Genomic DNA, 26,977 nt, shown 5'->3' with positions numbered 1-26,977 from the left:
AACCATTTATTGCGATTTTCGCCGTCTTTTGCGGTATGCATATTGCACAGCTTAATGTCGCGATAACGATAAATTTGCGGTATATTGTGCAGGCCTAACCTTTTGTATGTTTTCTGCAGCAAATATGCGCGTCTGCCACATTCAGATTGATTTTAACTGTCATCTCATAAGCCAATGAGTGAGTGAATTTCTGTTAAAACAAGGTTTATAGTCGTTCTTTAACCTTCCTGTTGTCTACCATCCTCCAAGGTAAGATTTTCTTGTTTCCTCAGTAAAATCCAGAAAAAATATGATTTTTAAAAGTGATCATGCATGAATCTTAAATTTTTATGGACTGAGTCTTGTTTGCTTGCACAGCTTCTTTTTTTAGATTAGTGAGGAGGAATGGACTCTTCACAGCTCTACCAGAGGATTAAGATCTGTTGTAGCTTTCAAGTTGTTTACATATAAAAAAAAATACAAGTTGGTTTGCCAAAAAACCAATCTGCTGACACAGGGAGCAAAGAGAAAAGGGAGGAGGGAGAGCGCCAGAAAAAGCGATCGTTGAAGCAAAGAGGACCACTGTGTGCCTCTCTCTGGCTTTAGATCAGCTGATAAGGTAAGAGCCTCCAATTCATTGTCTTCATGCATTTTGACAAGATTTTTAGGGTCCGACCGCCTGTTTGTCTCACTACTTTTAGTTTTTTATGGGTTGGAAACTGACCTTTCAAACTCTTTTAGGATTTGTAGTGGATTGTGGCTTTTGGATGTCAACAAAGAGGATATCATGCAAGAATGTGGGTTTGATATTATACCATGTATGTTTTAAGATAAATTTGACCCGTGTTCCCATTAGTTTCAGAGAATAATGCAAATAAAAAGCGATGCTTCCTGCTGACAGTTTTGTTATATTTCATGTTTAAAGACCAAATGGAAAACCCTTTTTGATCCAGTCATAAGGGTTATTTCTTCCACATATAAGTGTCTGCAATTAGAGGCTTAAAAATATTTAAAAATCTTAACAGGCGACATGACAGTTTGGAGTGGAATGTGGGAACTTCAGCCAATTGGGACACATTTCAGATTATTGCTGCTCCTTTGGGAATCAGAACCACAAAAAACCAAAACAGAATAGGACAACAGCCTGCAACAACTCTTAATAAAACACTATAAAAAAGATTGAAATTCACTGATTAAAACTTTGAATTTAGCTGCTTCTAATAACTTTTGAACACATATATAATTGATCTAATCAAAGTCTTTCTGAGGATTTTTTTTTATGTTTCTCTTACAGAGCTGCTGTACAAGTAGTTATTGTTGTGATCATGCTGTGAGGTGATTAAGCAGTTATAGTGCAGTTCAACTGTTTATTGTCCACAGTTGCACAGCGCTAGAACATACATGTTTGTGTTGCTTTAAATGCTTTTGCTCGCCTCAGTTCACTTAAAAGGACGAAGGTGCTACTTTTCCTTTGCAGTGTTTTTGTCCATTACTGCTTTCATCTTCAAAGTCCTAAACGTGCAAACGACCTAATGCATAAACTCATACAGTCAAGCAAAGATAATGACTTAAATCTGACCTCTAAACAGTTTAGTCTCATTTTATTATATATTTGTATAATTGTGTCACGCAGTAGACAAATAATTTAACCCCAATCCACTTTTGAGTGTAATTTTCTATGCCATGTTGCCATGTAGAGAGCCTTTTTCAAACAAAGTTTCAAACATTAAGATTAAGATCTTAAGACATTAAGATTATACCATGAAAGAGAAATAAAGTACAAAATTCTGCCTGAAACTTTTGGAAAAAGAAAAAAAAAATCAAAAATGGCCATTCTGAAAAAATGCTACAGTGGTCAAAAAGACTGATGTTTTGTTTTAAAAAAGGTTTTTAAATTGGAATAACCAATTTTTTTGTGACTAGTCATTATTTTTGCTGCAAAAATCAATCAGCAGGTAATTGTATGGATCCAATTAAATGCTGAAATGGGATCCAATTAAATGAAATGCTGAAATTTGTACCTCATTTATCCAAACACTGGCTTAGACCTTTCTTGTACCAAACCCTTAATTAATTGGTCCAAGTCAGCTCAAAATGTAGTCAAGCTCAACAAAAGCTCTTAAAAAAATTACAAGCAAGAGGGGAAGGTTGGACACGAATCGGAGCCAAACGAAGCAGGGCAGAGAACAGGGGATTGTTTTGATTAAAAGACAATTATCTGTGCACATCGACTTCCCGGTGTTGTGCGGTGTCAGGCTCGAGCCGAGCTGTTCTGTCCCAGAAGGCCTCTGGAGACAATGGCTACTGTTTGAGCCGGGGCACGTTGGTAGCAAGTCTCTGGTTATCATTTTGTGGTCAGAACAGTGTCAGCACTGTATACCTTTAAGACATGTTATGCATTTCTATATGCTAGGGCAACCCTGAGAAAACGGAGTAAACAGGAAGTGTGTGTGTGTGTGTGGGGGGGGGGGGGGGGTCAACTTTTGGGATTCTATGAAATGAAAAATGCTGAATAAATTCTAAAACAACTGTTTTTTCTGACAACACTTGCACATTATAATGCTTTATAGTTTAATTACAATTCTTCAGGTAAGTTTTCTTACTCAAACTGAGTAAAAATATATATATAAAAAAAAGTCAAAATCTGGTTTCACCAGATTGGGAATATTCCAGATTATACTCTGATGTCTGTGAATTTTCAAGTTTCCTGTCATGGAGTGAAAAACGTTAAGTTGAATTTCTCTTGAAGTTTAGTGAAGATTAACCAAAATTGTCATCAGTAGACATCATTGATGCAGACCTAATAACATAATAATAATAATCATATAAGGATTTTGGAAAGAAAAAAAACACAACAGACATTTTTTAAAGACAATGTCTGAAAGATTTGGTGAAAAAGTTTTTTTGTCTAACTTGCCCTAAAATAAATTAACTGAAGAAATTGAGTATTATTGAGCCACTTAATAGCCAAATCACTTAACTCTTTAGTATTTTTTTTATATGTTTAGTTTACTTTGCATACAAACAATTGGTTTGAATTCTGTCAGTCATTTATACACTTAAAAAGTGTTGTTAACCTCACCTGCATTTTGATTCATTTTAGCCCAGACTACTGCGTCTTGTCTTGTCTTTTTCTTGTTTCATTATGACATGGATGCATTACTAGATGGATGAATATTAGTGTCAAAGTAAAAGTTTGGACTAAGTTCTCAAATAGTCAAATAACCTTTTTAGAAAAACTGTTCATTTAGAAATCATATCAGTCAGATTTGAAAACATTTTAATGTAAGGATTCATTTTATTAACGAGTTGATTCATTTCATAAGTTGTGGTTGATGATATGATTCATAGTCCGTTTTGGTTGCTTTAGCAAAATAATGTAGTGTAAATTAAATGTGTACAAACAAACAAGTAAACAAGAATGAATGTCAAATCCATTCACATCTTAGTTTCCACTGTTGTTTTTCTACATCCAAAGTATCCAAAGGGAACATTCTTAGAACATTCTAGCACACTGTACGGTCACATGTCTTTGCTAAAGTGAAAGTGTCTCCACACGTTAATAATGGCTCATCATTTTTTACTGTTATGTGTGTTTTTCACTGTGATGTACCTGCTAGTTTACACATTATAGTAAAATAAACCCAACGTACCTCAATCCAAATGTTATTTTCCAATCGATTTATCTGCTGGGTTTATAATTGTATAGGTTTATTCGATTAACAACTTGCCTCAGACAGATCGATCTGTTTGGATTGTTGCTCCCTAATTTATTGTGCCTTGCATTTATTGGAGAAGTGGTCAGTATACTCTTAAATTTTGTCGATATTTTTTTCTCTCGGAGCAATTGAATGTATTGATAAAGGCGATGCTCTCTGACACATTAGCGCAGCGAAAAGAACCAAACCACAAAAATGAATCTGTGGTAATAAAGATTTTATGAAATGTGGCTTCCGTTTCTGACAAAGAACAGAGATGTTAGTTTTATTTTGAAAAATGTCATATGAGGGTTCAGTTAAAGTTTAAGTCGTCTTATAATAAAGTGTGAGAAAAAATACTAAAACTTCCTTAGCACATATACCTTTGTAGGGTTTTCTGCTGTAGTTCTAGATTGTTCATTTTAAAAAAAAACATTTTAAAAGCAGTTTTTGTGTCCTTTTAAGTAAAAAAAAAATCCCTTTTAGCGCACAATTCATCCTGCAGCTTCTTCTGTTTTGCTCTGTAAACCACTTTAATTACAGTATTTGAATTTATGATATTTAAGAGAAAATGTTGTCATATAAAGTCTACTTTCAAAAGGGGTCATAAACGACTAAAGCTTAGTGTTTCAATTTTGAGTTTGATCATTTCTGTAGCACTAAAACATGACAACACCTAAAGAACCTTGTTTTCAAGCAGCTGGAAAGCGTTTAAATGTAGGAAGACATGTTGAAAAGTGGAATTGTGTTCTCTGGGATCCAGTTTGTAACTGTCCCAAAAGTGATGTCTTGATCCTTTGATGTTTTTTCTTTTAACTTGTATTGAATTTTAGTCCCAATGATGCTCCTGAAATGAATTGTCTAAAGGTTTCCTGACTTCTTTTTCTTTGTACTTCAAATCCCCTGATGATCGACCCCCCCCCCCCCCCCCCCCATCTGACTTCTTGCCATGTTCGAACTAAATTCAACGTGTTCAAATCGACTCGCTTTCATCCAGCGTGCACTGATTGGTCAAGTTAGACGGAGACTCTAGAGCTCAAAGCCTCACCCGTGTTTGTCATGGAGAGCTGGAACACTATGCTCTATTGTGCCCCCCCCCCCCTTCGCATATTTCTGAATGGCCTTGGGGGGAAAAGTTGCAGAACAATGATGCCACACTGAAGGGCTGATTTTATATGGGAGGGGTGATGGTGGCGGCGGTGGCGAGGGCAGTTTAGTCTCAAGCGTTGGGGCTTGGTACAGAGAGTGGCGAGAAGTCTTGCTGGTGCTTTACGTGTGAGTGTCAGAGGACAGACTGCCGCTGGCCCAGGACCTGTGCAGCGCAGACATCTATACAGGTGAGCAGCAGGAGCTCCTTTTTCCCCCCAAATGTTTTATTTGTATTTCTTTATTTTTTTTATGATTTTTTTCTCATTTTAGAGCTTTTGAAAGAGGACATTTACAGGGAGACTGGATTGCATGTTTCTAGCAACTTAATTTTTCTGCTGTATGATTTTTTTTTTTTTTTTTTAGGGGAATTCAGTTTACACGCAAACACACAGGACTGATGAGTTTAGTTGGAAAGCGGAGTGAAGGTATTAACAGTTAGGTGGGGACTTCCATCATGACTGTATTTGTGATGCGAGTGTGCACCCATAAAGGAGCATCCAGGTTTCCTGATGTCAACACAGGTTTCTCAACCCTGTCAATGATTTCTGGGCAAATTTCCTAGATGACACAACAGGAAGTGTGATTGCTCAAGAGTAACTTCAATGTCAGGAAGCCGGTTAGCAAACGCTTCACCACAGTTACACAAATTATTGAAGTACTTTCTACTTATTACTTAAACAAACGTCATTAAGGTTTGGTTCAGAAATTTAAACATCATTTTTAGTAGATAAAATAGCATCATTGGATAACCATTTTATTTTAAAAATTGAAGATTTTTAACTTTTAAAAGAATTACTGATTTATTTCAGAATCAAACACTAGAAGAGCATCTCAAATGAAGTTATTTTTCTGCCCCAGCCTTCCTTTTTAACTTTCTTTCCTTGTTTATTCGATCAAGTCATGCATAGGGTTTCAGGTGGGTTCCAGGTAGCCCTGGAAAGGGGCCACACATCGTTTGCCTGTGTGCTTGAACAGGTTGAAAGCTCTGTATGTTGTCCAGTTTTGTTCAGAGCGGAAGGGACGGGGGGGGGGCTTGTGGCTCACCATCTGCCACACATGAGGAGGATCGCCAAATTATCCATGTTTGCAAAGTAGAGACGAATACTATGAGCTGTTGGGGGCTCCTGCTCTTTTGGTGGAGATCTGCCAACTGAAGCTTTACTGTCCTAAACACCCTGCATCCCCTATGAGGGAGAAACTGTGAACCTGGAGGTTATTGACGAAAAATTGGAACAATTTTCAAAAAATAGATACTTTTAGATTTCAAACCATAGAGAATAAAACAAAGTTTGAAATATTGGCTTTGCAAATCAAATGACATAAAAAAACTAATTTGTCAAATTCTTTTATGAGCTGTAACAGAACTACCGGCATGTGAATGCCGAGATGACTATAGATGATGTGCATGTGCATGTTGTGCACTGTACTCATCACAACACTCGTGGGAGGGGGGAGCAGTCATTTCTTTTTAGACCATCTGCTCCTCTGAGTAATTTTGAGCTAGCTATAGCTGGTGGTGGATCAGCTTGCGCGTCACAGGCAAGCTGCAAAGCGCAAGCTGTGAGCAGGTCTGTTCCGGAAAAAAAAAAGAAAAAAAATCCTCCACTTCGCCCCTCACACAATGGCCAGTGTTCTCCACACAAAGTTTCCTTTCTCTCCAAGAGCTGCAGAGATGGTGTTCTTCACATAGGCTGCAGACGATGTTTAGGATGAAAACCTTGGAACAGGCCATTGTTTGTGTGGGCAACTTCAGAAAAGAGAGGGGACTCATAAAAAGGTTTTCTTGGCTTGATTTAGATCTTAGTGCATTCTGTTTATCTGGAAAAAATAGATCGTACTTGACTTTAACTTACTGAAACGGTAGAAAAACCTTTTTATTTCAGTCATAAAGTTATCAAATGGAAATGAGGCATTTGGCAGTTCATTTTTGGCATCATTAGATAAAGTTGGAGTTTCAGGTTTGATCTCAGGGATGTAGTTTGAGCCTCCTGTTCCCACGGCAAACGCAACAAAAGTCACATCTGCTCGCCCCACACGGCAGAGCATGTTGGCACAGTTTTTTACCATCTTAAGAAGTGGCGTAGGGGTGTTGCTGTGGCATGCTGTGCATTCGTTTGTCCACGGTTCAGTGAATGCCACATTCACTCCTTCAACTCCTCTCCAGACGGTTGGGAGAGGGATTCCCTTGTGGTTATGTGGCTCGTGGATGGCATCACTTGGCTGATGGTTTAATTCCTTTGGAGCTCTGTGACGCACTCTCCATGTTTATGAGAGTGGAGGAAAACACAACCTCAGTGAAGACACACGTTTCTTTGTCAAATCATTATGGAAACTAGTGTGGACTGAGTGCTTATGGTGCACGCCTACACACATTCTTCATCAGGGCAAATATTAGAACTGTATGTGGCTGGAAAGATCATCAGCATATTTCTGTTTGTGACATTTAAATCTGACCACATTTTGTGTTGTCTGGCTACCACCGTTTTAATGGAGGGTAAAATAAAACGTCAAAGAAATCAGCAAAGTCATTTAAATATTTCATAAAATAACCATATCTGTTCCTAAAGTGTCTCCCTGTCTAAATATGTTGCAGAAACCGTTGTCTTTGACTGTAAGCATTTATTAAAAGTGGAAATGGTGATTACCAGCTCCTCACATAGGGAAGACACATTGGACACCAGTGGAACATGGTGGATCAGAGGAATTCAGAGTGGGCTAAAGAGCAGCTCTGGAAATGTTGAAAGCATATTCAAATCTGCCCACAACTCATGTAAAACTTGTCCACGCACAGTCGCTGGTCTTCCCTCTCACTGACGCCTCTGTTTATGTTTTATGCTTCATCAGAACCTCCCACCCAGGATTTAGAGAACAGCGTGAGGAAGTCGCGACTGCGAGGCAGCAGGAGCCTGGTGCTGAGGCTGGTATGAGGCAAGTGTTTTCAGTGCGCACACGTGTGCACGCACAGAGTGTGTGCTCTGAGCCAGCCGTTTGTCTGCCCCTTCAATGGGGCTGTTGTTGTGGGGCTGGCGTTGGTGCCGTGGCTCTGCCCGGCCCCATGCTCGCCGGTTGATGCTGATGCACGTTTGCTGGCGCTGGATGGACACAGTCATCCCGCTCCTGGGCTTTGGTTGGGGAATGGGATTGTACTTGAGACTGCAGAAAAGCTGTGAGATGTGAGGCATTATGGGTAAAGAAAGTATAAAAATGAACCATTAAAGCAAAAATATTTGTTCTAAACAAAATGAACAATGCAAAAAAACTACTTGATACAATTTTGATTGCTTTGTAATACGCTTATAGTAGTGTTTTTACTAATAGCATGTAGATTTTTTTTTTATTCCAAAGAACAATAACAATAATTATCTGCTGATCAGCAAACAGCAGGCACACAAACATATTTGGTTGACAAACGATTTAAAGCGGGTCACTAATTTCGCTCTGGAATTGGTACAAATATTTATTCCTGTAAATAAACTCAAAAAAGTGTGTTCTCTAGTGACCAAAAGTTTTAAATGCCACAATGAGGGGCAATCATAAAAGCATCCTTCTAGACAAACACAAGTCTTTATAAAATCAGAAGCTTCAACATTTATTTGCTTGTAAGGAGTCAGTGGGACTGTGTGATGATTGGCAAGACATTGACATTCACAGCACTGTTAAGCCTTCAGAAACGTTCCTCGTTCCCAATATTTGACATGGATTCTCTGGGGGATGTGGAGACGTGTTAGTCATGAAGCTGCACACTCAATCTGACCATCTGTACACACCGGCTGCCCCAGCATCAGTATGAAATCCTCCTTCTCTGTGCATCTGATCATCTAGTTTTTTCTATGAATTGACATTTACATTTTTTAAGCAGTTTGAAGGCCTCCTCCAGTCATTTTTTAACTTATCTATGACTTAAAAAAAACTGTTTCCTAGGACATAGCCTCAGGAGTTTATCAGAAATTCACCTCTGAATTGTAGGCGGGACCTTTGGCGCGGAGTAACCCCGCCCCTCTTTCCCTCCCTTTTGTGGAGCAGAGCAGGGAGCCCAGCGAGTTTTTGTAATTTACAAATAGGCTTTTTTTAAAGCAGATTTTTGTTTTGCTCCTGATTCACATCGATTTGAATGAAGACATTTTCAGATATACAAATTTGAGTTTCATTTTCTTAATGTATGTCCTTCATCATCAGAAAAATGCCACAAGAACACGTTAAAAACGCCCAAATCACAATTTTCATTCTTCAGACTGGGTCTTTAATAAAGCCACACCTGAGACAGATTGCTGCAGTGAGAGTTTAAAAGTTCTTTTCCTGCTGTAAAACGTCAAAAACACAAGTACTGATTTAAAATGCTTGAATTTATATTATTATTTTAGCTGAAAGTGGAGGATCCGTTAGCTCTCCCTCTAAGGGTTCATTCAAATTTTACAAGTGAATCCACTTCGTTAAAAAATAATTTAGTTGTACAGATCCCAGCCTTTTTTGCTCCTAATGGATGATAGAAATGTTGTGCTTTCACTTCACTGTTTTCTGTTTGGAGGCAGAGACGTTGTAACAAAGTTGAAGTTTTAAAAATAACTTTTATAAGAGTTTTTATTAGGATTGATCCTGTTAAGAATTAACTATAATAGAAAAATCCACATTGGCTATTACTTTTGCTCAAATAAATTCTCTTATTGGAGAGTCCTGACTCCCTGAATGCAAGAAAAGAAAAGTTTAAATATGGTAGCGCTAAAACCGAGAATACTTGAAGCGCCTTGGTAATTCTGCCACTTCAGTAAATGGGCTTAAGCAGTGGCATTCGTTTACAAATTGTTTGCTGTCATCTGTACTAGCTGTTGTTTATTTCTAGCACTGCACGAATCGTGTCAGTAATGTATTGATGACATGATGTGTGGTGACTGGTGTTTGGCGGGGTGTCACAGCTCGCTGAACAGCGACGGCCTTTCATGGCGAGGGCTTACGTATGGCACACATAATGACAGATTCCACTGAGGAGGACGGGGCAGGTCTGACTTACTGCTGCTCTGAGGAGCCCGCCTGATGTCAGCGCATGAATGTCTCCTCTATTCTTCTTTCTCTCTTTTTGAATTTTTTTTTTTACAGAGCAGAAGGCCATCAAGCTGTAGGGGTGTGAGTGAACACCCTCTTGTGGAGCCTCCAACAAGCTGTCCTGCCGAGATTCTGTTTGTTTCAAAACATCCTTTTACGGTAAAGTTCTCTTTTTTTTGCTCCCAAAAGTTTTGTCAAAAGTTTTCATTTTTTGAATTATAGACTCTTCACTCATTTCAATCCAACTTTGAAGGCCAAGAACAGTAATCATTTAACTAAAGGCGGATTTGCATAAAACTGTAATGGGAAAACCCAATTTATGAAGAAAACAGAGTTGTTTACTGATTGGAGATGACCTCACTCACAGTGAAACTGTGAATAAGATCCATCACTGGTGAGAAGTGCTGTGATTGCTCAGCACCAGCGTTTCTGTTCCCACGCACTTGGTGCATAAACACCCAGGAAAACTCCCAAAAAAAAGCATATTTTTGCAACTGCTAGCTGTCACTGAGCGTGCATTTGTGCTGTAAGAGGACGACTTTTAGGAGCTTTAGCTCACTTCACGAAGGTTAGGCTATGTGATGCTAACCTTGGGAGCCAAAATCAAAGAAATCTAGTGTGACAGACATTTGGAGGTCAGTGTTTGAGACAATATATGAGAAGACGTGTTTTTTCCTGTTTATTCTTTGTCTTGTTGCTGACAGAATCTGTGTTCCTCGCAGAGGTCTATGGTTCAACGCTGAGCAGAGACCATGTGGTGTTTGGAGCTGCTCTTACCTCTGCTTTTGATCATCCACAGTAAGGAATTCATGATTCTCTTTTTTTGTTGAAACAGATTTGCTTTTCTGCTTTCAGAAGACGATCGCCTTCAAATTTGGCTCATCTCACGTCTTTTGTTGCAGATGCCGACTCTCAGTGGAATGTCTGGGTACCTCGTGACATCACAGCCATGACGAATTCCTGCGTGGTCATCCCGTGCACCTTCATGTATCCGTCCAGCATCAGGCCATATCGGGGCATCCATGGGATCTGGTACTATGGCCAGCCTTACCCTCAGCTCTTCCCTCCTGTGGTTTTCAAAACGCGCACAGAAGTTGTTCATGAGAGCTACAAGGGGCGCACCAAGCTGCTGGGTGACCTGAACCAGAGGAACTGCACCCTGCTTATTGGCAACATTGGTGCAGAGCATTCTGGGAGATACTATTTCCGTGCTGACCTTGGTGGAGCTAATATTTATACGTACCCAGACTTTGCAGAGCTGAAAGTTTTGGGTGAGTTTAAAAAACAACAATAGTTTTTCACGACTGAAAATATCCTGTAACCGACAGTCAAATGTTGTCTTGTGTTGTTTTCTAGATCAGCCCAGCATCGACGTGCCGGAGGAGATCGTCAGCGATGAGAACCTGGAGCTGACTTGTTACGTTCCTGATAACTGCCCGGACATGACGCCTGAGATCCAGTGGATGTACACAGACTACTTACCTGACCCAGAGTTCAGCTCTGACTATGTGGAGGAGGGCAACACAGCGGTGATGTCCAGCACCCTGGCGTTCGTTCCCAGACCGATGCACAACGGACAGCTGCTAGGCTGCAGAGTCTACTACCCCAACACCACACTGGTGTACGAGCGACTCATCTCCTTAGACATCAAGTGTACGTACAGAAACACAAACCAAGCTACTGACTTCAGAATCTTTAGAGATCTAGAAAACTAAATCTGCAGCAAGGAATTTTATTCTCTAAGATGCTTCATGATTTTCCTTTGTGACCTGGGAACGTTAGAAAAGAAAATGCTTTGTTTTGTAGACGCGCCACGCTCGGTGTGGGTGAACGTCTCGTCTGAGGTGATGGAGGGCAGCTCTGTGACGCTGCACTGTGAGGTGGACAGCAACCCTCCTCCCAGGATCTCCTGGATGTTTGGAGAGCAGGAGCTTCTGTGGGACACGGCGTCCAATGTATCCCTCTTTCTGGATGATGTGACGCCTCAAAACGAGGGGATTTACACCTGCGTCGGAGACAACGGCTTTGGAGCCATGAACACCTCAATGTACCTGTCTGTCAGATGTGAGTGCTAAATAACTCTCCATGACGTGAAGCGCAACTGTTTTAGTTAAAAACAAAAGTCAAATATGAAACTTCTCCAGATGTGACATGATTGTGGTTGCCCTGTCTGTAGTGACCTTGTCATGCAAATCAACAACCAACAAAAACATAATAGAGATTACAGATTGTAAACCAGTAAAACAAATCTGGATAAAAAGTAAAACAAATAAAAAACAAAAACATATTTTAGGAATGAAAACAAAATTCCAGAAACCAACACAAAATTCCAAAATAATGAAACAAAAAATTTCTACTAAAAGAAAAAAGAAAACATTTTGGAAAACTTATTTTCCAAAATCAAAATGGAATGTTAAAAAATGAAACTAAAGAAGTAACCAGAAAAAGCAGGTACTATGGGTCATTGCTGATTGGGTGACACGTTTGAAAAAACTCAAAACATCAAAACTTAAACATCATCATTTCAACATTTTATTTTAATTTCTGGAAATTACTTTTGTTTTCCGAAACATTTCATTTTTTTTTTTTTTTTTGTAATTTGTCCGGTTTCTGGAATTTTGTTTTTCTTTTTTAAAATGTAATGTTTTTTTATTGGTGTTTTGGTTTTTTAATTGTGATCTTTATTATATTTTTAAATTTAGTCATTTGTTAAAGTGATTTGTACCTCAGGGCCACCGTACCTGTGCCATGACGGTGCATATATATGACATACCTGCACAATATTTGCACACACTGGACAATGTTGTATCGTTTAATGTGAATTGATGACATGGAAATGCACAACGTCAAAAAACAACAAATCTCCTGACACCTAATTAATGCAGAATAACTTTTGCACCTAAGCAAAAGGCAATCTATGGAGAGACATCAGATTTACAAGGAAAACACAAAATTATGAAGTATTATCCATTTATTCCAGTTTAACGGGGTGCATGTGGCCATAGTTTGCCACCTCTGGTCTAGAGGCTGACTTAGAGGTGAAATGCCATTTTTTTTTTTTTTTTTTTTAACAAAATGATAATTATTAATTCTTAATAAATGGAAGTTGGGCATATATGTAGATTTTTATTGTGTTATTTATTTTGTAAAAGCAGCTAAAATTTAGGAATAAATGATTAAATGTTATTAAGGTGAATGTTTGTTTTTGCTGTGAAACAATGTCAAAAACATTGATAAATAACATGGACATACAGTTTAAGTTTAAAGTTTTTTTTTTTTGGTTTAGGAATAAAAACAATTTAGTTAGAATGATTTTACAGTCCACATGTTCTTTGACCTGGGCCATAAATATTCAGTCTCACTGTTTACATTCTCCCCTCACTGTATATTTAATGTAAATCTGTCCATTCTTCCAGATCCTCCTCGTGAGCCTGTGGTGAATGAATCCATGACGGTGCTCGAGGGCTCCTCTCTGGCCTTGCACTGCAGCACCCAGGGTAACCCAGCCCCCACCCTGACCTGGCTGAAGGATGGAGAGCTGGTGGGCACCATCACAGCTGACGAACTGTCGGTGCTGGAGGTCATTGAGGTCACACCCCAGGGAGACGGACAGTACCGCTGCTTGGCAGAGAATGAACACGGACGAGCCAGCAGCTCCTTCAACATCACCGTGGAGTGTGAGTGTCGCCCTCCACACTGTCGCGCCACACCAGAGTGCAGTTTCAAGTCAGACAAGATAAGATAATTACTGCAGAACTCTGTACACGTGTAACATATTTCAATCACTGACCAGTAGCATATATTATCCTCTGCAGTACATTCTATTTCAGCATTTTATTGGGATCTAGCTTCACATCTTCTTTGATCATTGCAGCTCTTTACGACTGTTTCTTTATCAGATGCTCCGGTCCTTCTGGAGGAGTCAAAGTGCACAGTGGTGAGGGAGGGGGTCCAGTGTGTCTGCATGGCGACGGGAAACCCCGAACCCATCATCGAGTTCTACCTGGCTGACCTGAACATCACCATCAACGAAACTGACAACCGCTACAACTTCTACATGCACACAGACGGTCACATGTCCACGGGCATGATCAAACTCAGAGAGAAAGGGGAGCGGGTCAACAATGGCGGCCCCGCTGTGAACGTCCACTGCAGCATTTCCAACGTGTATGGACGACAGAGCGTGCTCCTAGAGCTCCAGCAGGAAAGTAAGTTAAAAAAACAGTTCAGACCCCATCTTTGTCAGACAGCATTGGGTTACGTTCTAAAAATAAAACTCAAATCTGCAAAGTAGGACAATAGATGTTTTAAGGCTGTAAAACTCCTCACTGCACACTTTATTCACTTTTCTCAGACCTTTTCACACTTTTCTCTCTTGTTTAAACTCTCAAAGTTCCAACCTTTACAGAAAAAAAGGTGAAAACAAGGATCTGCTAGCTATTGAAGATTTATGTAGATTTGGCAGCTGAACCCATTGAGCATAGGAGAAACCAAATGGAGATTGAATGACAAGGTCTTCAGCCAATCAGGACACAGATCACAGTACACTGTAAAAAAATGAAAAATAAAAGTATGAAAAAATCAGTGATACCGCAAAAGGTGACAGAAATAGAAGATTGTTTTGAACTTTTTTTCTCAGTCCAAAAGAAGCTTTGCTGTTATTTTTCTATGCAAGAACTCATTCTTTTTCTATTAAAAAGTTTTACTTTTTTCAGTTTAAATCACAAGTTATATAAAAAAAACTTTCCATAACTAAATAGTTTGACTAAGTAATCAGAATTGAATTGAAATGTGTTGACATTGAACACGTTCAGTTGTTTAGACACCTAGCCATAGTCACAGTTTGAATCTCTGAATGTTCCTGTAAGACACCGTGGGAAATCTTTTGCACTGATTTGGAAATGCAACGAAATCCATAAAAAACATCCTTTGCAATACAGTCTTCCCGCGCTTAGGGTTTAAGTGTTCACGTTTTTAGAAATTTGCAGATTTTTTTTCAGTAATGTGCTTCCTCTGGTTTATCACAAAAGCTAAGACAACTCGTAAGCTTATATGAGACTTTTGTGTCAGGGAGGTGCTGCAAGAATTTCTGAGGGGGTTTGGGGCGGAGATGAAGAGCACGTCAGCCCATTGGCCTCCAAGAGCCGGTTCCACTGTAACCACTGCATGGAGAAATTACATCAGCTAACTGGGAAGCGAAAAGAAAATATCCTGATATGCTGAGGAAGGTGATTGCGGAGAATAATTATCATCCAGATTAATGAATGATGGATGAAACCAATCTCTTCTGGAAGAAGTGACGCTCACAACACGCTGCTGCTGGACTGACACGCTGTGCCTGATTCCCAAATCGTGCTTCAGGACCTCTCGCACTTAACTGAGGAAGAAGGAAGCATGGGCTCCTGGTCCTAATGTGCATTATAAAGTACGCCACAGTACAGTCTATTGCTCTGAATAAAAAAAACGTATGTTAAGCAATATTTTTAATGTTCTGTAAATGTTTTATAAAGCACGTTTTTTAAAGGGTTGTTTGATGGTAAGGATCGGTGACAGACATTCTTCAGCCACGGGGCTGGGGGGTGGTTCTCTGTAGTCACTGATGTCTCTGGCCCCCTAACCCTCGGGGAATATGGAGAGAATACTGTAGTTGAGTCATATACTTTATTTCCTAATCAGTGTGTTCTCACACTAAGCATGGTTCTTCTTATAGAGCACAATGTGGATAGCAGTTTTGTTTTTGTTGCTCATTTTGTCATCAAATGGATTTGGAGAATCTCACTTTAATAAGTTTGGTGATCCAAAAGATAAATCCACAGAACTGCCCTGATTATGACCCCTTTTTGATTTCAGAAAAGTACATGATGGCCGTCATTGTTGGCACCATTGGAGGGGTGGCGGTCATAGCCTTCATCATTGCAGCAGTCAGATATGTGGGCCAAAACAACAAGAAGTGAGTATGAATGGCAAACTAAACAAGAGACCAATGTGACGCAAAAGTTTGGTCACTGAGATTTTCTAAAATCCAAGGAAACACTTGAGCCTAGTCATCCATTCTAAAACACAGTGATGCACATTGTACACGATTGAATGTGGGGTCGATGTGGATGTGAGAATCACTTTTCAAGAGCAGTTTGAGTTTAGTTGCCACGGCAAGACCCAGGCATTGACTGTATATGAAAACTGGACCGAGTGAGTGGGAAGGCAACCGTAGAAAATGGCTCACTTCCAGCTTCAACCAAAGGAAGTCAGTTTAGTCGCCATGTTGGAGCCAGATGATGTCATAAGCAGTGATTGATGTAAATCAACATTTCTGAGGCAACCACTCTCGCTTATCAGGAGTGAGCTCATGGAAGGCCACACCTCTACCACATGATAGCCGGCTCTGGAGAATCTGTCAATCAAATGTTTTGAACGTTCGACCTGAGACCAAATACTTTCTAAGCAACTGACTGGTTAGTTTATAACTTGAATAACTTGCACTACAAAAAAAATATGAAAAAATTAGGATAAGCAAGAACAAGAATGGCTTTTCTGAAATAGCTGCTTATTTTAGAATTCTTATGGGATTTTGACTTCCTGGAACCAGCAGGTACTTCCTGTTTGGAAAGCAAAGGGGAGGGGTAACTCACTCCAGTTTTCATATACAGTCAGTGGGCCCAGTTGAAATCTTCGGAGATCCACATTGGCTACCTTGTACGTTGGGTTAGTGAGCCGGACTAACCTTATACCTTGCAGGCTGATTCCCTGCTCTGGCGTTGCTTCTGTATCCTTGAACTGCCAAGCTAAAAACAACCCCGGAAGCCCCTTAACCAAGGTGCTTTACTTATAGCCTTCAGGCATTTTTTAAACCTAAAAATATCTCATCTTCTCTTCCTCCCCTTCCCCCGAAATAGCTGTGATCTCAGCAACTAAACCCATAAAATAACCACGTCACTCACAAACAAAGATGGCCTCCAGCATAACCTTAAAGAGCTTGATGTTTTAAAATGGATGCCCAGGCTTGGGGTGTCGCCCTGCATTAGTGGCAGTCAAGACCGAGTCTGATTATGTGACTCCGCCCCCCCAGAGAGAATGGCAACCCTAGGCAGGACGTGGTCCTGGAGAACCCAGCTTTGTTCTACAGCGCAGTCAAGAAGGACAAACAAAATCTGAGGAAGAAAGTGGTGAGGCATGCTGATGTCAATGATTGTGATTATGATGGAGAATGGGTTGGATGACCATTCTCAGATTGCTTGGGGTTAAAATATTGTGTAACCAAATACGTCACAAATGGTCAAAACCCCATTTTGACCTCTCAATGGAGGCAATAAAAGACGTTTTTCCCGCTAGCAGTCCTAGTAGGTCCAACCATGACCTCTCCAAACACTGTTTTTCTCTTGCTTTTATCGCTTTTCTGCGTTTTTCTGTCTGTTTTTCTCTCCCCTAACTCCTGCACAGCTTAAGACAGAGCTGTTGGGCTCAAAGTTTAACTCCATTCTAGAGGAGACTACGGTAAGGTTCCCAAACAAACCCCCATAAAAACCTCAGCGACAGACGCTTCTCTTCGCATACCAGCTTCTGCGTCTCTGCCGTTTGTTTTTCGACACCGCCTCCTGCATGGCCGCCAAATCGATAACGCAACCCGCCCAACTAACAGGAAACATCTTAGTCTTGTCAACATGTCGAGCAGTAACCACTAACCCACACTCTCCTGTGTCTTTGATGGCACCGTGGTGGGTCGTGCCGCTGAACAGTCCCTTTGTCTGCAGGGAGAAGACGGGGATTTCCAACCTGTGGGCCCTATGGCAGGACTGGAGAGGCAGGAGCTGAATTATGCTTCTCTGGAGTTTATCGGGGTCAGGCCCAGGGAGGGGGCCCCAGGGAGGGGGGATGACGGCGGCAACTATATGGAAATCAAGGCCAAATGAATCGCGATCCTTCCCTGATCCCTCGGCAATGCGAGATGCAGTGGCAGCCCCGAAATTCAAACCTCCTTTGCACCACAAACTGTGTATTAACCTTTTTTTCCTGTACTGGACATCACCCCACACATAAAGACTCAAGTCTCTTTTTTTTTTTAAATTTATGATGTAAAACCAACAGTACCCTCCCAACACTTGTGCTCCCCCTCATCCATGAGAACTGCCACTATTCCAACTTTACATGAATTTTTCGGGTTTAGATCCAGAAATGATTTAACATTAAGACCGAATGGTTTCGTTGACATCACGTCAAGCCCGAGTCGGGTATCTATCGCCTTTGCCCGTGTGATTGTCAATTTCCCTCTGTCTTGCATCTGTCACTGCGTCTGCTGCGGGTCGAAGCATCGGGGCAGGGAGTAACCGAGCTTTTTGTTTTCTTACCTTCACACACGTTTGTCAAACGAGAGCAAACTCTCTCCTTTCTTTGTTTTGGTTCAAAGAAGATAACTGACAGAGGCGTAATGTTGAAATGCGTGTCTGCTGCATCCTCTTTCCACATATGTGTATTTAATATGTGCTGTGATTCAGTGGCCTCTCATAATAAACAGAGAAAAACTCCCCATCTCTTTTGAAAGTTATTGAGGAAAATGTTTGTGACAGTTTTCCGCTCTATGGTTGCTTTATCTTCTCACTGAAATGTTTGTTTCTTGTCAGAAGTGCAAAAGCACTTTTCATTTGGAAACTGATTGTGTCCGTGTGTCTGTGTATCTGTTCAAATTGTGCTGAAAGATTAGTGGATACTGATCAGGGGAAGTTCCCAGGACTCGCATGTCTGAATGACATCAAGTCGTGCTGACTGTCTAGCTGCATATGCTATTTCTAAGACATGAGTCAAGTCTGTCATTAAAGCTCACTAATAGCCTAACTTGATAACCATAACTGGTTGGATTTGTTGTTTATGTATATGAAGAGGGATTGAAATGTGTACAGAAAATATCCTGCATCAAATTTGTTTGCTGTCAGGCTTTTATTTTATATTTGAAATATGGAGAAAAATTAAAAACATTTTTTTCATCCTGGGCCTATATCATGCTATTCTTAAGCAGTTCAGAGTAAACTATATCCAAATATATGATAATATATTACCTTTAGCACACTAAAGAACAATAATTTTAATGAAATATTAGTTTTCAAGTTCATTTTCCAACTTGTAAGTTAGACGTTCCGATCTCTGAGGCACCGCCTTTCTCTCCTTGTGGGTGTCGCCCATTTCATGACGTCAGCCTAGAGTTGACCTCGGCAGCGTTTCTGCATGTCGCCGACGAAAATGGCAACATCCAAGGATGTCCATATTGTACATATAAAATAAAAGGGTTTTGCAAATCACTGCTTGCTCCATGGAGAAAGTGGGTGTTTGTGTTAGCCTGGGGGCGGTGCTGGAAGCGCAGACTCTTCCTGGAAGGGGCTGATCCTCACTGGTCTACGTCACAGTGTGAGAAGCCGCTCGTGTTCATGGATTGGGAGGGGCCGGTGCTCAGAGTACATGTTTTTAGAGGAATACTGAGAAATGCGTGAACGGATCAAAATACCTCTTTGGGATTGTTTGTCATGAGACAAGAACATAAAAGCTCAAAAAAGTTGCTTTTGCATGATATCGGCCCTTTAAGCAACTCCAACTGACACATTTCAGGAATTATTAAATAAGGTTAAATCTTCCTACAGAAAATCAGAGGACATGCATGCATGTAGAAGGCTAAAGAAAGTAAAACAGATGGGAAATGTGCAAGCTGCTCCATGCAGAATTTCAGTCTGATATGAAACCAGAGCAATTCAACTTTGAAAAAAATGTATTTCGACACAAATTATTTTGATTTTTCCTGTGACAGACTGGCGACCAGCTCAGGGTGGATCCCGCCTTCGCCCAAAAACAGCTGGGTTGGCTCCAGCAGCCCCAAAACCCTAAAAGGGATCCATTGGATTCTGAAAAACGATGGATTGATTAGACTCTATGATTAGACTCTGTTTTACTGAGTGGGAGAGACTGAGGCAGATCAAATCACCCTGTGCTGTCATTTGTAGAGACTTCAAGAGGATAAAAGAAAAAGAAAAAAGAAGAAAATGGCCAACCCCTCCACACCAGATTTATAGTAAAGTCTGCTTTGGATTTGTTTATTGTTTTCTATCTGAAATGTAAATTTTTTTTCTCTGTTGTTTTGATTTCATTACATATCAAATCTGTCATCATGGTTAGGGGCATCTTTTTTTTCTTTGATTGGCAAACGTGTGGATCCACGGCTGGACTAAACCAAGTTCTGACCTTCCTAAGGAATGTTGATGATTTAGTAGACTAGTTAGTAAGTATTCTAAAGCAAGTTCTTGAAATCTTCTTAATTTACCCTTGTGAACTTTTCATTTAAATTATTTTGAATAAATCTCAAATTTCTGAAGTGTTTGCCTCGTGTTTGGACTTTAAATTAGTCAGTTGTTTAAAATATTGATTGAAATATTGACTGAAAACGTCTTGTGCAAATGAGTATTTTTGTTTCAAGTGAGAAGACAAGATGGAACATTGACAACGGTTAAGTTCCTTTTTTAGAAAAGGGGAGATTTGTCTTGGGCCGTACCAAGAACGAAAGATGACGAAAGAAGGTCTTGTACAAATACTTGCACTACTTCTCTAATTCCTTCAGTTTGCCCTGACTTTAGTTTTGAAGAACTGTCACAGAGACATAAAAGATATGAGTGGAAACATTTATCCTGTTTAAAGTTTTTTTTTTTTTCAAGTTTTAGTGACACGTTTTTGCTCCAAATGCAGAAATACATTCAGATTGCTTATTGGATTGAAAACTAAAGGCTTTTGTAATTAAAGGTAAGAGTTTTGATCAGTTACTTTTAAGCTGTTTAAGGCATTCTGAAAAATATTGTAACTGTTGAACATTTTGTATTTATAGTGTTATTTAGGTTTTTCAATGTTTTATGCCTTTCCTTTTTTATGCGTTCAGTTTGGTCAAAAGTTTAATGTGATGAACATTAATTTATTATTGTAAGTTGTCCAAACAGTCCAAAAGAAGAGAGTAAACACAGAAACAATACATAGTCTTAATTCCATCACATATTTAAAGTTTTTGTTATTATTGTTTAATAAAATACAGTGGATACCCAGATATGTGTGTTGGTGTTCTCTCTTCATTGGAGGTAACAGCTAATTTGAAAACTTTAGAATGAACTTTCCATGGTTTTCTGTGTTAAGAAAACAAAATAAATCAAGTGTTAATAATGAACATATTGGTGTTCCGATGTAGTGTTGGCTCATCATTAAATGCCTACATTTAAACACATCTTAGGGTCTTTAATTTTGCTCCAGTATCTTAACTGAACATGCAACTTCCTGTTTTTTAGCTTCTAATTCTGCATTGTTGCAACAATTGCAACACAGGAATCGACAAAAGAATGTTTCATCTCCTTTGGGCGAGTCTGATTTTCCCTTTGATAAGCATCGGTTCTTCTGCAGGTATGAATAATGTCCTCTTCCTTCCAGCTTCCCATGATTGTGCCAACTCAAATAAATTGGTTGATATTATGATAAAATGTGGATTTTTAAAGGGAATTATTAATTGAAATATTAAACTGAAAAAAACAATGACCTTAACAGCACAGGCTTATAAGCAAACTTTAGCATCAAGTGTCTCCGCCTCCAGTGTTTAAACTAACATAATCAATCCAAACACATGAGATAAATGAAATCAAATGTTCTTTATACCGGACTAGTAAAAGACGAAAACTCTTAAGTGAACAGGAAGCTTTCACCTTCACTTCCTCTTGTTTGGTTGACCACAGAATGGTTGTGTGTTTATAACTCCTGATAGTTCATGAAGAATGAAAAGAATTTGTTCAGCCTTTCATTTGATAGCAGCAGCAAAACTATATATATATATACACAAACACACACACACACACAACATTTATACTTATACTGTAGTTGCTCTCATAGAAGTGAAATGCAGACAAGCATTTTTCTCCATTTCTCTTAGTCAACATGTCTGCTATATGTGAACATTTCTATTTATACAACAATATAGAATTAAATGCAGTACAAACTGAGTAGAGTGATATTTACTAATCTGTTGAAGGACTTCTATCTTTGACACCAGTTTAAAAATGTAGGATAATAAAAAAAACACCATGTTTTATTCTGCTTTGTAATTAATATTTTGACAAAAAAATATGAACACCTCTGTAACTACATATTGATTTATTTTTGTCAAATCGTTTTTTGTTGCTTTGAAAATTCATGTTTACATCTGTTGCTTTATGGCACAATGCTGTCACTTGCTGACTTATTAGTAAAGTGAGTGTCTATATAAAAAAAAAACACACAAACAAACCTTTTGTCTGACTTCCTTTTTCTCTTCTTTGCAATGACAGGTTCTTCAGTCTTGGGACAACCATCCTGTTTTAATGGATTCTGCATCTCTGTCAGTGATGAAAAAATCACAGCAGAATCAGGACTTTGTGTTGTGATTCCGTGTTCTTTCCAGACTCCTTATTACTTCGTTCCTCAACATTTGGTTTGGTTTAAATGTGAATCTGACCAAAGATGCAGTGACTCTAATATAATCTTCCACACCAACAAAAACACCAACAAACCCCTTAAATCAGAATTTCTAGGAAGAGTATCACTCCTGGATCCTGATCTGAATCAGAACTGTAGCATCATGATCAGTGATATGAGAGAGTCTGATTCTGGATTCTATCAGCTCAGAGTAAACGGATATATCGGCAGGGAGTCGGATGGATTTACATTTGGTAAAAGAAGACGGGTCGATGTTGGAGGTAAGACAAACTACAATAGAACTGAGATTCAATTAGTGGAAAAGTATTTTTCTGCAGAAATATGAAGCCATATCTTCTTCAAGCTGTCTGCCTCTTCTGACTAAACACGTCATGTTTCCTGCAGGTTCCAGGCAGAAACCTACAGTGACTCTTCCTGATTTGACGGTGGGACATCAGGCCACCCTGACCTGCACTGCTCCTGCCCTCTGCTCTAAGTCTCCTCCTGGAATCACCTGGATGTGGAGAGGAGCAGCAGAAAATGACCCTCTCACCAACGGAAGCATCACTGCCTTCAAGGAGAGTTTGACTGCTGTCACACAGAGACACCACTCAACTCTGACCTTCATTCCCACGACTGAACACCACAACTCCAAGATCACCTGCAGGATCCAGTTCAGTGATGACACCACCACAGAGAAGACGGTGAATCTGCACGTCAACTGTAAGATTTTCCCACTCAAAATTCAGCTTTTTTGTTTAAGATTGTGTTCCATATGGTTTGTCTCTATCTCTTTCAGATGTTAAAATCACAGGAAATACAGATTTGAAAGAGGGCATGACTCTAAACCTCATCTGCACCACAACAAGTGTGACACCTGCAGAAATCCGATGGATTAGATTTGGATCAAAAACAGATCAGTTGAACAGAACTTCAGCTGGTCTGCCCAACAACACTGCCATCTACCTGCAGGAGGACAGAAGCACTCTGCTCATTTTTAATGTGACTGCAGAGGACGCTGGACTGTACATCTGCACATCAAAGCATCTGAACAACACAATCAAGGATGAAGTCAATGTGACAGTGATGTGTGAGTCCATCACATACCATTCTGTTACATATTGCAAGATTTTATTACAATGAAATAAGTTGTTTTTAGCTTCTTTTGGTCAGTCTTGATGAGTCAAAATATCTTTGCCCAACAGGAAGTTGCATCACATTTTAACAACATACAGTTTTTACTTTAATACTTTATATGGAGGACTCCTCTTAGGCAATGCCTCAGGGTCTCTCCCCCTGCTCTGTAACTGAAATGTAAATGTTTTTCACAGATGCAAGAAAACCTCAGATATCTGGGAAGGTGATTGTAAAGGAAGGAGAAGTTTTGAATCTGACCTGCAGTGTTGACAGTTTCCCTCCTGCTGTGTGGACTGGACTTTGGTCGAACCTGCACAATGGATCTGACCACAATGGATCAGCCACCCTCATCGTCACCAATGTGACAGCAGAGGATTCTGGGCGCTACTTCTGTGCTGTAAATCACCAGAACTGGACTGAGACGGTTCACGTGGATGTGACGGTGATGCTGGAAGGCTCTGCATGTGTGCGCCGCTCAGACGTCCTGACCTGCACCTGCATCGGTACAGGGTTTCCTCTACCCAACATAAAGTGGGCCCAGTTGAGCCCCCCCACTGTGTACTGGCTCACCACCAATGTGTCAGGTCACACTGTGAGGAGCTCTTTGACTCTAAAGGCAACAAATCAGGACAACGTGTCTGCAGAATGTGTCATCAGCAATGAGAGTGGAGAGTCAACAGAAAAACTCACAATTCAAGACATCCTCTTTGAAAAAGATGGTATGTTTTCTTTTTTGTTTCTTCAAGAAAAATCTTTCTTTTGACCTTTTAACTCCAAAATACATGTTGTTAAAATTATTTTTTCTGTTTCTCCTCAAAGGAGATCAATCTGGAAGTATTTCAGAGAAAACAGTCAAACCAGAAACCATCATCGCCTTTCTGATTGGAGTTTTGACATCAACCATATTTTGCATTTTGATCATAGGTTGCTACAGGTATGCAATGACCCTAAATAACTTAATTTAAATACTTGTCTATGCTTCACAGTCACTGCAACATTTTTCTACAGAAAAAAGCTGAGGAGGATTAAGAATCTGCAGGAGATGGTGGAGATGGTTGGCAGTCAGGAAAATCCTCTGGTATGTGTTTCCATCAGGGTTAAACTTAGTCTCCTGCCAATAAATAAGTGAATAAAAGCAGGAGAACTTATGGTTCAATTTGTAAGATATTCTGTCTTTAGGTTAGAATAGTTTGTTCTGGTATTCAAAGTCCATTTCAATCTGCTGAAGTGAAGTCTAAAACTGGGACATTTGAAGAACAACAAGCTCAGATTTATTTTTTCTTTGTTTTCACAGATCCACGATGGTCTCACAGTGGCAGAGGATCCAAACTGCCTCCCAGAAGGAGCAGAGAATGAAGCTGTGTCTACAGAAGAAGCAGCTCCTAAACTCAGAAGTGGTTATGGAGATGTGGAGTACGCCAGCATTGATTTCTCTCTGCTGAAGAGGAGGGAGCGAACTCAGGAGCTGCAGACAGCAGCCACAGAATATGCTGAGGTTAAAGTGAAAAAGGAGGGGAAACATGCCGCTGGAGAGGAGGAAGCCATGATGGAGGAGGATGACAAAACTCTACTCTGTGTGTCAAAAAAGAAGGACGCAGAGGAAGAGGCGGTGTACTCCTCAGTAAATGATTTAATGGATGAAATTTGAGGGCAGACTGCAAGGTGGCATAGTGGTCAACGCCCTCATCTCAGATGTTGGAATCCCGGCTGGAACCTTTCTGTAGCTGCGTTCCCATGATACATATACACATAACTGTATAAAAATCCTCAAAATATCGAAAAAAAACAAATTTCACAATTACACTGTTTCCATTAGATCAAAGCTATGCAAATAAACACAAACCAACTAAGGCCATTAGTCATTCAATACCATGGCAATAGATGTGAATAGTACTTTGTTTCACAGCAGATAGTCAAAGTTAAGCGCTAGCGCTTATTATCTATCAATTCAATTCAATTCAATTTAATTTATATTCCCCAAAATCACAACAACAGTCGTCTCGATGGGCTTTGTGCTGATAGATGTAGGGTAAAACATAAAATCAAAAGGATCATGAACACACAATTCAATAGAAAGATTTTTACCGGAACTTACTAAACTCTGAGCAATAACTTTACAGATTTATGTTTAATGGTGCGATGGGGAAGCTTGGATTCTCCATGCTCCTGTGACCCCCTGCTCTCTCGCATTGGGGGGCCCCTGTGGCGAATTTCCTCCATTTGCTATCCCGTGTGGGTGTCTGGGGGAGCCCGGCTACCAATTAAATTAGATTAAATTCAATTTTATTTATGTAGCCCAAGTTCACAACAACAGCCATCTAAAACTTTAACTAAACAGGCTAAACTAAACTGGCATCCCTGCCCTTAGCCCACCCTTCACGGTAAGGAAAAACCTCTAAAAAAAAACAGAATCCGGAAAAAAAACCGAGAAGCCTCAGGGGTGCCCACATGATGGAGGGATCCTCACCCAGGACAGACAGGCGATTACCAGAACTCATAGAGACAATCAGCTTATCTAACTCCACAACTACAAGTTTAAAGTCCAGCAAATAATTTTCACCCAGATGAAGATGGGGGACAGCTGGGGGCGTGAGACGAGCCGTAGACAGGATCCACAGCCAGGTGTAGGAGCAGTAGTAGTTAGGTTAACAGGAAGATCTTGAACTTGATTCTAGAATCAACTGGGAGCCAATGGAGCGAAACTAACACAGGAGTGGTGTGATCTCTTCTGCTGGTTCCTGCTAACAATCTAGCTGCTGCATTCTGAACAAGCTGGAGACTTCTTAAGGAACTCTTAGGACACACTGCTAACAAAGAGTTACAGTTATCCAGTCTAGATGTAAAAAACGCATGGATGCGTTTTTCAGCATCACTCTTAGAAAGTATATCTCTGATCTTAGCAATATTCCGCAGGTGAAAAAAGGCAGTTTTGCAGGTCTGAGATATGTGAGCCTTAAATGATAAATCCTGGTTAAATAGAACCCCTAGGTTTCTGACTGTGGAATTGGGGGCTATACTTGTGCCATCCAGGGAGACTATCTGATTAGACAGAGCATCTCTGAGGTTTTTAGGACCTAGTATAGTGACCTCAGTTTTTTCTGGGTTCAAGAGGAGGTAATTAATTGTCATCCAGGTCTTGATTTCTCTGCAGGCGTTCAGTTTCTCTATCTGGTCATTCTGGTCAGGTTTCATGGATAAATACAACTTCTTATCATCTGCATGACAGTGAAAATTAATGCTGTATTTCCTGATTATGTTTCCTAGGGTAGCATATAAATCAAAAAGAGGGTGGGTCCTAAAACTGTGGGACTCCGTAGTTAACTCGAATGCAATGAGAGGACTGTCCATTTACATTAACAAATTGATATCTATCGGATAAATAGGATTTAAACCACTTGAGGGCAGATCCTCTGATCCCTATGTCCTGCTCTAATCTATGGAGTAAAATACCGTGGTCGATAGTGTCAAAGGCTGCACTGAGGTCTAACAGGACCAGAATAGAAAGTAGTCCCTTTTCTGAGGCC

General features: G+C 40.0%; 2 protein-coding genes across 17 annotated transcripts; both read left to right on the top strand.

Moving 5' to 3' along the window:
- Positions 1-424: 424 nt before the first annotated feature.
- Positions 425-18,386, top strand: mag (myelin associated glycoprotein). 12 transcript variants are annotated; one of them, XM_078932771.1, is made up of 13 exons: positions 425-598; positions 7,671-7,754; positions 9,923-10,022; positions 10,586-10,661; positions 10,766-11,134; positions 11,220-11,516; positions 11,670-11,927; positions 13,280-13,540; positions 13,763-14,071; positions 15,714-15,813; positions 16,930-17,026; positions 17,301-17,354; positions 17,612-18,386. In XM_078932771.1, exons 4-13 carry the CDS (start codon positions 10,616-10,618, stop codon positions 17,768-17,770), a joined length of 1,950 nt encoding a protein of 649 aa, XP_078788897.1. In that variant the 5' UTR covers positions 425-598; positions 7,671-7,754; positions 9,923-10,022; positions 10,586-10,615; the 3' UTR covers positions 17,771-18,386. The 12 variants fall into 12 exon arrangements, with proteins under 12 accessions (XP_078788897.1, XP_004078371.1, XP_078788902.1 ...); XM_004078323.5 differs by having other exon boundaries at positions 9,918-10,022; XM_023964661.2 differs by lacking the exon at positions 425-598 and adding an exon at positions 4,811-5,014 and having other exon boundaries at positions 9,918-10,022.
- Positions 18,387-20,452: 2,066 nt separating this feature from the next.
- On the top strand, positions 20,453-25,243 carry LOC105356011 (sialic acid-binding Ig-like lectin 5). Of its 5 annotated transcripts, none has more exons than XM_020710340.3 (9): positions 20,493-20,633; positions 21,201-21,275; positions 22,190-22,597; positions 22,722-23,039; positions 23,116-23,406; positions 23,648-24,172; positions 24,273-24,387; positions 24,462-24,531; positions 24,748-25,243. In XM_020710340.3, exons 2-9 carry the CDS (start codon positions 21,215-21,217, stop codon positions 25,099-25,101), a joined length of 2,142 nt encoding a protein of 713 aa, XP_020565999.2. In that variant the 5' UTR covers positions 20,493-20,633; positions 21,201-21,214; the 3' UTR covers positions 25,102-25,243. The 5 variants fall into 5 exon arrangements, with proteins under 5 accessions (XP_078788895.1, XP_078788896.1, XP_020565999.2 ...); XM_078932767.1 differs by having other exon boundaries at positions 21,164-21,275; XM_078932769.1 differs by lacking the exon at positions 23,116-23,406 and having other exon boundaries at positions 20,453-20,633; positions 21,164-21,275.
- Positions 25,244-26,977: the final 1,734 nt, after the last annotated feature.

This window comes from Oryzias latipes, chromosome 16 (assembly GCF_053564925.1).
Source record: "Oryzias latipes strain Hd-rR chromosome 16, Olatipes_Hd-rR_3.1".
Taxonomy (NCBI): domain Eukaryota; kingdom Metazoa; phylum Chordata; class Actinopteri; order Beloniformes; family Adrianichthyidae; genus Oryzias; species Oryzias latipes.
The sequence above is the reverse complement of the archived record's forward strand: the minus strand, read 5'-3'. Positions and strand labels throughout refer to the sequence as shown.